Source organism: Eurypyga helias, unplaced genomic scaffold (assembly GCF_000690775.1).
Source record: "Eurypyga helias isolate BGI_N326 unplaced genomic scaffold, ASM69077v1 scaffold7865, whole genome shotgun sequence".
NCBI lineage: Eukaryota > Metazoa > Chordata > Aves > Eurypygiformes > Eurypygidae > Eurypyga > Eurypyga helias.
In genome coordinates this window covers 45,424-56,587 of record NW_010251997.1, presented here as the reverse complement: position 1 = coordinate 56,587, position 11,164 = coordinate 45,424, and the positions used below count along the sequence as shown (strand labels likewise).

Below are 11,164 nucleotides of genomic sequence, written 5' to 3'. Positions count from 1 at the left end.
ACCCAAAAATATACAAATTAAAGACATGCAGACTGAGTTTAATGGCTTTTTCCCTCCCCCCCTCGTTGTAAACACTGATGTTGCAGAAAGTTACAGCTATTTCTAACTAATACCCTGGTGGGCCCTGCCAGCAGTCGGCACGCTTGGATTCAGACCGGATCGCAAAACCAGAAAGAAGTAACACATTCGACAGCCTTGTCTTCAGTGTCTTAATGGACTTTTGTACATTTTGACGTTACGACAAGTCTTGAGAAACCCAGCTCTGGGAAGAGAATCAGCCAGGATCACCTGGCACAGAACCAAACACGGAGCCTACAAAGCAAGTGATGTGCTTAAGCATGGGGTTTGTAGGTTTGTTTTTACAAGCACCAGTAGGCATCACTGCCCTAGAACACCTGAAATCCCAACTCAAAGAGCAAGACAGAATGAAAGGAAACAAAAAGCCCCCAACCAACACCACCTGATCGCCTTTTCCGGTGAGTAACAAGAAAACACAGCTGAAGTCAGAGACCAGATCTCTCCACGATGAAAAGGCTCCAACTCTGGACCAACCAACTGTTGAGCACAGTAAAAAAAGCGAACATCTCCAAAGGATTAGAGTCCCTCGGTGTTTCAGCAACTCCCATTCGTTTCTCACTGTAAGTTGTGGAAACACATCCAAAACTCTTGGGTCTTCCATGTACAGACAAGAATGAGGAGAAAGGGAGCCAAGACTGTAAACCAGTGTTTGGCACAAAACTCCCAAGGTAGATGCACGTGTATTTCTCTCACAAAAGGCACACATTTGGTTTCCTATCAATAACGGGAAAGATGGGATGTCATACCCTGTTACACATACAAGATTATTAACAACTTCACAAAAAGGCATTTGACTATGCTGCATCTTCCTCAGAGTTGCTTACAACACGTTAACCCCACAAACCTCTCCAGAACACCGCAGATTTGTCCTCAGCATAGACTCTTTCGTCCCTTTGTACAAACTGGAGCACAGGGAAACATCTTTTTGTGTAGTAAGTGTTGTTTTTTGTTTTTGTTTTTTTCCACATGTACACAGCAGGAACAGTATAAATTAGGGAGGTTAAAGATATTGCAATGTTAGTTCTTTTTCTCCAAGTAATTTGAGGGCACCCAGCCTTTGAATGGCTTCACACCATTCATGATCTGGCAGTACCACCAGCCATTTGGGTTCCTTTCGAGGACCTCCATGCAGACACCTTCCTGAAACCCTGCAGTCTCTTCATCCCCTTCATAGTCTGCAATGGAAACATAGATGTCCTTGAGATTGTTGTGGATGAACTGGGATTTCTCAATGGGCTTCGGCCTGACTGTGGATACAGGAATCCCATTCCTCTGGGTGGGGAGGTTGGAGGCGGTCTCCGAGCCCTCTGTGCCCGACCGCTCGGGCTGCTTTCCCTTGGCATCACCAGGCTGCGACCGTGCATTGCTGAAGGAGGAATTCCGACGGACGGTCCTAAGATGATCTGTAGTCGTTAAGGACTCATTTCTGCGCAGGGAGCATGACAAGTTGTTATCCTTTGGCGGTGGAGACACAAACACTGACTGTGGCCGGACAGCAAGTTGCCTCACACCATTCCTCATTTTGACTGGCCCTGATGTTTTTGAAAAACCACCGGGAGGTTTGCTTGGGATGGGTGGCGTTGCGCGTTTGCTCTGGTTGATGGTGTTCAAAGCCTGAACCCTCTTCTCTATCTTCTCTAAACTGTTTGACTTGTTTTCATTTTTCCTGTTCCTGGCAAATGAGGCATCAGTCTCTGCTGATGTGGTTTCCCGCTGGTTATCAGGAAGAGCCAAATAATGGGAAGGAGCCCAGCCTTCCACGTCTCTGTATCTCAGGTACCACCACCCACTGGCTTGCTTTTCCAGCACCTCCACTTCCGCTCCTGCTGGGAAGGAAATTTCAGAATCCTGTACCTTCTGGTATGAGTCAGTGGTCACATAGAAACATCTGGAGTCATTTTCTTGCTCAGTTTTGACTGGATGGCTAGAGCAGAAAATGCCACGGGAAGGGGCGGTAATGAGATCAGCTGAGCTCCTCCTGACAGGATCGTCTTGGTTGTCAGAAGCTGTGTGTGGGGGGCTCTCGGACTCTTCACTTCTTGAACCTTTAAGTCCACCTCTGAGTTGCCCAGTTGGCCTCAGCTGACGCCTTAAAGTGCTAATATCCATCTTTTCTTGGCTCTGAGAATCTGCCTTGTTCAGGAAGGGCTTGGGCCTAACGATTGGCTTTGCTCTAATGGAAGGACTCTGCCCAGGCTCTTTCTTCATGCCTATTCTTGGCATGCTACGTAAGCCAACATCTGAAGCTGACCTGGGTTTTGTCTCCTCATTCCTGGAATAGTGACATTTTCCAATATCGGGCTGGATGTTTTTGTCCATCTTGAGCTTCACAAGTGATGATTTAGGAGAGCTGGAAGATGGAGAATTCCTTCGGATCAAGGAGAGAGAGGAGCTTTTCTGAGAATCAGAGTCTCCACTGGATTCCTTATTGGACAAAGCATCTTCCACGTAACGCCTGAATCCCTCGTTCTCATAGATGGTCTCCTCTTCATGAGCAACATCTTCTGAAGACTCTCCTACCTTGAACTTTGCTTTCTGAAGTGAAGACATTGGAGAGGGCTTGAGGGGCTGAAACAGTCGTTTTTCAGGAGTGCCCTCTTCACGATGACTTTCGTTCACTTCACACTCAGAGTCAAAGCCAAAGGCAGGTACATCGTACTCGGGTTCTTCATATTTGAGCTTGTGGGGAGAGTCCTGGGTGTCTCCTGAAGAAACCGTCCCAGGAGCTGTTCCTTCTTCAGAGTCTTTTGGTTTACTGGGAGGTGCTGGGGGAGGAACTTTTGGGCGGGTTAAAGTACTGGTTCTTCTGTTTAAGTTTGGCTTCTTCCTCTTGTCAATGTAAGATGCTGGAGCCCATCCTTCCTTCTCTCCAATCTGCACATACCACCAGCCACCAGAGTTCTTTTCTATAACCTAGGAGATGACAAGGAACATGTTACTTAAACAAAAATCCCACCTAATTGCTTTTCACTCTTCCCCTTTCAATCCAGGCCCCTGCAATAGCCAAACATTACAACTTGTCCAGCTGCGCTGTTAAGGCTCACCTCTGCTTTCTGTCCTCCACGAAAGCTTATGCCATCAGAGATACACGACTGGAACTCTGCAATGGTGTAGTATTCTACTTCCACGGAGGGTGGCTCTGGTGGTTTAGGCAACTGAAAACCCTACAGCAAATAGGAAGTTTTGTTCAGTTAAACCAAAGAAAGAGGGCTGAACAGCAGTATGAAAAAATATTTGCTTTTGTGCACTAAAACTCTTCTTCCTGCGCTACTTCCTAATGATAACTTCCTAGTTCTCCAGAGTGGAAGCTGATGTATTGCGATGGGCCACAAGAGAGAAGCCTTTCAAAATACGCACTGTTCATGCCGCCTTCACCAGCTATTAAAAAAAACTGTGATAATCTTTACTTGAACAGTAAAACATTTTACTGATGGGCCATAAAGCATGAGCTGCCATTCCAGTTACAACAGGCCATTTACTCTGAGATTTTGTCCAGAAAGACTCAGTTCTGGATGGCTTGCCACAACTGCAGAAAACTGCATCGCAACAGGCCTGTAATAGATTCTGCCTATCAGCAAATATACTACCTTAAAATGTAATCCTAATGAATTATTGCTCTTAATCCCTTTCTGGGTTTTTAAACAATCTGAAATAGTCAGTGATATGAGCTACCAGGCATCTGTTAGAGCAAGAAACAAGCATAATATCATACATCCCTATGAAGACTCAGCTTTACTCAGCTAAAGTGATAGGAGAAAGGAAGACTCTACTATAGGGTCAGAAGGTTCCCGTTTCTCCCCATAACAGAGACCCAGGACCTCTACTCAATCCCAACACAACCTGCATTTCAATCGCAGAGAGGTTCCACGAGAAGCAGGACACTGCTATTTACAGCCATTCTGGCAGTACACCAGACTCCTCTAAAAGCTAAAGTGCCTTTACATTAAGCTGTCACATTTTAGAGTTGATTACAATTATCTGTAAGGTGATAAATGGGATAAGAGCCCCGTCAAGAATTTCAATATTGAAAGCTTTTCAGGTTAGCACATAGCTCATCTGCAGAATGGCTAGATAATGGTGAAGCTTCACAGCTTCTGCACTTCACTGCTTATGGTTCCAACAGAAAAATTGCAGTATGTCAGATCTCTTGAACACAGGTCAGACCTGCCACAGCCAGGCACGGGACAGCCAGAGACAAAATGATCCTAAGCCGTTAATGGGAGAAAGGCAGCTGGCATACTGCGCTTTATTCACACGCTCTCCTCTCCCATTTCTAAGATACAGTCATTGTAACTAAGCATCCATGTTTCATCACGCACAGCACGTGGCTTTTCACGGAGAACGCATCGCTGCACCTTAGGAGCCGTGTCTAACAATGTTGTAATGGGATGTTTCTGCACTATAAATGCTGAAATACAGCAGAAGTGCAGCATAATAAAATGCCTTCAGATAATAGAATGGTTTGGATTAAATGAAGATAATTGAAAACAGCAGACACGTTAAAGATTTCATATATATTATCACTGTTATTTTTAACATGGGATTAAGTGTAGCAGTCTTGCCAAAACAAAGTCTAATTGAAAATAATGCAAAGATAAATACGAAGAAAATGCTAATGTGCTAGTCATCTAGTTTGTTAAGAGACATCTCAGATGACACAGAAAAATGACAAGTCACATACTGCTCATAAAGGGTACAAAGATTAGGCATTATTTATTGCCTAGTTATAAACAAGTTATTAGCATGACTTTTGTGTAAAAGGATTACTGAGTAGTTCTCATCTGAAGATGACAGTCCTAACCTCAAATTAGTCTGAACTTCAAGAATTCTAGCTCTGAGGACAAACAATCATAGGAAGTCTCATTCCTATAGCACACATCCTTCCATAAGATCCCAAGTCCCTTTAAACACACACAAGAGTAAAGCTTAGCCACCTCAAAGATGATAGCAATGAAAGGAGGCGAGGTGTTCCCAGTTGTTGAAGATGTAAGAAGGTCAAAAAATCCAGTCTCAGCTAAAGACATCCAGAGGAATTTTAAACCTGAGTCAGCCAACGGGTTTTAATGCTCATACGCAGAACCTAGTGGCTTGATTATGTTCTCCCTTCAGTTCAATACCTGCTTAGTTGGGGCAGCATTTTGAAAAACAAATTCCAAATCAACAGTAGGATGTCCAGATATCTGCTCAATATTTAAACAATAAAGTGGAATGCAAATAAAGGATCTCTCAGATAGCCCCCACACCTTGTAGAGCTGTAGCAAGTCTCCAGGCACCCACATCCCTACCCCACTGCTAACATATACCATAAAACAATACAAACCAGGCTAGATTCTCTTCGTGGGGGTGGCCTTGTTCTTAGATTTGGAGAACCTGGACAGAAAAGAGAGAGGGGAGAGTTTATTTAACTTTGTAAGTAGTGCTAAACACATTATTCAGCAGCCCTCTGCTCTTACACAGTTTGAGAATATTAGAAGTCAGTATTTGCAATATTTAAGGCATCTCTATGAAACAAGGTAGGAAACTATGAGGGTATATTAGAAATACCAAGGTAGCTTAGCTATTCGTCTCAGCTAAGCCAGCAAATTTAAGAGGAAAACACCGCCAGAAAGTAGTGGATTGTATTTTCTGCTGGAACTGACCAGCTCCATTGGAGATTGGCCAGCAAAGAATTGGCCTAGTATCTAGTTTTCCCCCCAGCAGTAAAAATAATCCACTAAATTAATAACACTCACACTGTCCTCTTTTATAGTATCTTGCCATTCCTTGCACAGACTAGCATTCGCATCTGCACTTTGCAGATGAAGTAGTAAAAACAGAATTTTGGAAAACAGCAGAACAAATGCAAGAGAAGACATAGGTGGTCTCCTTGACTTTAACACACCATCACATCATCTGCTTTACTGGGGGTGGAGTGTAGAGCATCCAAAAGGAAAAAAAAACAACCCAAACTTCTCCTGGGAAACAAAACCAACAAAAGTGTACTGGCTAAGATAAAGAACCACCAGCAGCCTTTGTATAAAGTGAAGTTAAATTTTATCCCTACTAATAATCATGTCTTGGAATCCCTACAGGTCTACAGACAATGCAAAGATCTGCTCGTGGACTCAGCTATAAGACCAGGACCCACAGGACCTCAGCTGACAGGCAATGCCAGCCCTGAAAGGTAGAAAACAAGAATTCACTGCAAGCCACTGGAAATCCAGACTACTTTGCTGCCTTACTTATTTGAGCTCTTTGTGGCGCTATCCTTGCTATGGCTGGGGACCCCTGGGCCAGTTTGGAAGCCTGCTTGTCTGGTGTCATCATGGCATTGCCATTGGAGTCATTGCACAGAATAGGCAAACTGATTTCCTTCTTGGTGATGTGGGTTTCTGCCGTCTCGTTTTCTGCTTGAGTTTTCTTGTTTTTAGCAGGTTACTGATCTCCATGATGTTTCCTATGATTTCCACTGGCCCAGTTAAGTTCTTTTTCCTAGATTGAAGATCATCTTTAGCCTTCTTCAGATATGAAGCTGGGGCCCAGCCCTCTTTGCCTAGATACCTGCAGATGCAAAAGGAAACATCATCACAAACACAGCCTTCTCACGCACTTCAGGTATAATAGCTAAGGCAGAAGCGATGGATTGTAACATAAAATTTGCAGTTCTTGGATAAACTTTTGTGGTCTCTATTCATTTACTACCTATTGATTAGGCATCTCAAAGTCAGCTGAGCTAGCAGTGAACTGCGGACTGCTGTGAAAGGCCACTTCTCATCCTAAGGAAGGAGTCTCTCTGGATAAGAAACACAGTTACTCACAAGGCAAAGGGCTTCAGCAGTTTGTTTTATGCCACGTTTAGACAGTACTAGGCAAACTCAGTATTTTCCCATACAGCTAAAAAGCAAACTAGTGAGTAAAATATTCTAATGGTTTTAATACTTCCTAGTGGTAACTCAAAATGGAAAAGGACTAAAATAAGGGTTATACAGAGCCCGGTACAGAACCACTATGTCTGCAGTTTGTAAAACCCTTGTGCAAGCTTCCCCTCCTGCAATCATCATAACGATCAGCGCTCCTCCTCCCATAACTCCCAGTCCCTGTATGGTCAGCTTCTCTTATGGAAAATATGGGACCCTTAAACCACTGCAGCTTCCTCTAGGATTACAAGGTCGAGAAACAATTTGACTAGAGACAAAACGTGTTGGACGAAGACTCATTCTCCTGAACAGCCATGGGGCTTATTTGAAGAAATCAATTAGGAAATCTGAACAGACACCTGAATCCAGTACGTGTTCCCGGAGCACCGGCCTGAGCTGCTCACGCTACACTTCAAACTGAAGTCATTCTTCCTCAACTGGGCTTTGGGGAAGATGGTTTTTCTAACTCCTGCCATTCCTAACACCTCAGCAGGGATTTCAGATTACAATCAGACTCCAGGGAGGACCACGTGGATGAACTCTGCTTTCCCTAATGAAACCTTAACTTGCTACAGAGTGAGTCACTGAAACCCTTCTCCCTTTCATCTCTCAAGATAACCAAAGCAGGCGCTCGGGCTGTAAGTGGGAAAGCAGGCACCATAAAAATCCTAGTGCTCAGGAAATCTGCAGGAAATAGAAAGGTTAAAACAGTAGGACTCTAAGGCTCTCTAATGAAAATGGAGACTCATTAGACAGCAGAGGAAGGAGCTGGGGAAGGGAGGGAAATATCAGCAAATCATTCCCTGGCTGACAAGTAACTTTGTCATGCCAACTCTTGGATTCTGAGACTTGCAGTGACATTCCTGCACCAGGGCACACCCTGGGCTCATTCACCACATCCAGACACTCAAGAGTGGCACTGGGACTTGATGGGGAGAACAGGAGAATGCAGCGCACGTTTGTTTACCCTGACTTCACTAGTCCTCCTGTACAAAAGCAAATACAATTGTTGTACTTCTAGCAGTGACCACAAGGACTTTTCTGTCCAAAATCTTGCCTCTTCTTCCCTTTCCATCTAGATCAGCCAGGAATCTGGAGATGCTGCTTCTCCCTACATATCTGCCTTCTATCAGATACGAAGGCAAAGATAAGGGATCTCCTGGGCTCAGAGATCAGCAACAAGTTTTTCTAAAGATTCTGGAGCCAAAGAAAAACATCCCAACAGCTCTGAGCTTTACTATCTGCATGGAGACTAACAAGAAGTAGCAAAATGGTAATGACTTGATTTGACTTCCAACAGATACACAGCATCAAGATGAAATTTGGATCTATGCAATCTTGTCCACTTTGAGGATTTTCTGATAGGCCTCAAACCAAGTAAAAAAAAAAACCCCAAAAAACAAAAACCACAAACCAAAACAAAAAACCCCCAACAACAGGCCTCAATATGTGCCACATCCCCTGTTGTGGCAAGGCATCTCAGTGTCCTTTCCAAGCTCTGAAGACTCTTGGCTCCATCCCTTTTGCAGAGCTACTGATCAATGTTGTCTGCTGCCTGTGCATCTGGGAAGTTCTTTTTTAAAGGACTTTACATGATCTGGAGATCTAAAGATTTTAATCTGTAAGAAAGCCACATTGGCCAATGAATCGAGCACTCCAGTTCCAAAGGTTACTTTAAACAGAGCTTGATTGTGCAAAGTCAGCAAGAAAACACAGTTTACATCCACCTCAGTTTGTGGGAGACTTAACATGTTTAAGATCAGAAAGGCAGCCACAGGCAGGTTCTGAATTGGCCCGTTAGTTCTCCTGCCAACTGTAGGTATTTACATCAGCCCATATAATCCTGCTGCTTCAGACACCTCTGATCTCACACAGTTTCTCCCAACAAATAGTAGCAGCAATAGCTGGACGGTTAATAACTCTGGGCAAAATACCCTCAGTAAAGAGGCTGTTGCTGGTTATTTCTTCCTGTGAGTTAGCAAATTCAACCTGAAGTTAATGCTGAGCAGTAGCTGCCAGCAACTGCCAGTTTATTTGGGCAACTTCACAAATAAAAGCTATTTATGTAGGTCACATAGGCTTACATTTTTCACCTAAGCCCTTGAACTTGGCAATTTCAAGGCCCTTTGCAAACATCAGCTTAGAAGACTACTTGATCTCCCCATTTTACAGGTGAAAGAAATCACCTTCAGAGAAGTCCTGAACTGGTAATGATCTTCATCTCATGTCTAAGAGTTGCATCACAAGTTTTCTTCCTTCATTTATATTCACAACCTACTGGAGACATTTCAAATCCCAGCCTGGATTCCTCCTCCTTTCAGTGCCACTACCAACACCCAACTGCACTTCATCCACATGGGCTGAGGCTCAGAACAAACCACAAAATGAGGATGCAGGCAAATAACAAAAGCTCTACTTAGCCTATTGTACTTACTCAGCCTGCAACCTACTTGGGCACCATGACATTATCCCCAGGTGACAGTAACTGATACAAAGCAAGATCTAAATGATGGCTGCTAATACCAGCTAGGATCATAACGGGAAGCACACAGATCCACTGAACTCAGTAGAACAGTAAGAAGGGTCCCTGGTCAGAGCCTTCCTTTCATTTCTCCAGCATCTCAATGATTTTTTTTTTTTTTTTTTTTAAGTCATAATGCACACAGTGCAAAATAAAGGAAGACACCAATATTGCCTCTAGCTTCTACAGCACTGAATTGGGAGGGTCACCTAATTAGGTGCAGTGATTTAGTTCCTCGGTGATTCCAAAACCCTCCCTGTTTATATTACATGAAGGAAAAAATGGATTCAAACCATAGGAATGTTAAAAAAAAAAAAAGTCAGAGTGCCTCTCTGAGTCTGACTCAGAGTCACATCTGCTTTCCAGCTCCAGAGCACTGGAATTACTCCAGAGGGAAGCATAGGAATGTTAAAAAAAAAAAAAAAGAAAAGAAAAAAAGAAAAGAAAAGGACAGGAAATGAGGATCAGCACATGGCCAGGAATTTGGGGAAATTACATATTTAAGGTGGAACATGCTAATGTCTTTAAGGTGGATTTCATTTGCAAGCTGCTGGATTTGTTTTTATTTCTACCCACTGATGTGTGCTTGGTCTCTGTTACCCAGCTCAGCAGACAAGGCAGCAGGATTCAACTGCAGTCTCTTCCTGTTCCCTCTCCCCTCACACTCACTGCAGGAGAAGTTGCTCTTTTTAAGACACTCAATACTCAGAAAAGCGTGTTGCTGTAGAAGAGGATTCCTTTTCTGAGTGGTACCTAATAGCATTCAGAGCAGTTTAAGTCCAATAAACCACACAAGAACTTGGAGATCAGGTACCCAGGCTGCAAAGGACCAGCTTGCAGGGATGGATGACTTCATCAACATTTCCAAAAGTGTTGCCCCAGGAAAAAAACCCTTGTTTCTAAGGGTGCCTCAATCCTCCAACAAGACTGCAGCGTAGTGCTCCAGAGCAGTAGAGAATGATGGCTGACACCCAGCACACTTGTCACACACATATGGGGAACATCTAACCCACCTTTCAATAAGAAGAGGGGTTGCTCAACTCGAAACAGCCTTTACAAAAAGCCAAGGGCGTGCTGCATTCTCCAGCTACTATGGGGTGGCTGGGGCATCCACTCTCCTTCCAGTGGGTCACCATGAATGAGACACTTAAGCCATGGCAGTAAGTGCCACTGTCACCAGAATGTACTTCTACAATACCAAAAAATGTGGTTTGGGTTGGCCCAAAGGAATGTGGGGGAGGGAAGAAATTTGCTTATTGTAGAACTGTTAATATGGCAAAGAGGAACCTACAGTAGTAATAGGCTGCATTTCAGATGGAGAACATCAGAATAAACAAATTATGTCTTCTGGTATTTCTCCCCTCAGAAAACCTATATGCTCCTGCAACTTTGCATTCCACTTCTGTGAATGATTTAAGGAGAAAAAAAAAAAAGTGACCTGACAAAACTCAAGCATTTTTGAGTTTCTCCTACCCAGAGTGCCTTCCTGGCTCCACTGCTATCTTTATTAGCCTATTGCCTCTATGGGAGCATTAGATTTTTTTTTGGGGGGGGGGGGGGAAGTTTTTCTAAGTAAGTGACAGCAAGAAAACAACAACACTGCTTCGGTCAGCATTTTCAAAGTCCTCATTCATAGCTGATAAATCAAGCAGAATTCAAACAAAAGCAA

General features: G+C 43.6%; 1 protein-coding gene across 1 annotated transcript in view; it reads right to left on the bottom strand.

Moving 5' to 3' along the window:
- Positions 1-591: 591 nt before the first annotated feature.
- The window catches only part of SH3PXD2A (SH3 and PX domains 2A), a 29,788-nt gene continuing 19,215 nt past the window's right edge, over positions 592-11,164 (bottom strand). The window contains 5 exon segments of the mRNA XM_010152193.1: positions 592-2,991; positions 3,123-3,242; positions 5,399-5,448; positions 6,300-6,483; positions 6,486-6,618. Coding sequence (XP_010150495.1) covers positions 1,096-2,991; positions 3,123-3,242; positions 5,399-5,448; positions 6,300-6,483; positions 6,486-6,618 — 2,383 coding nt within the window. The 3' untranslated portion in view covers positions 592-1,095.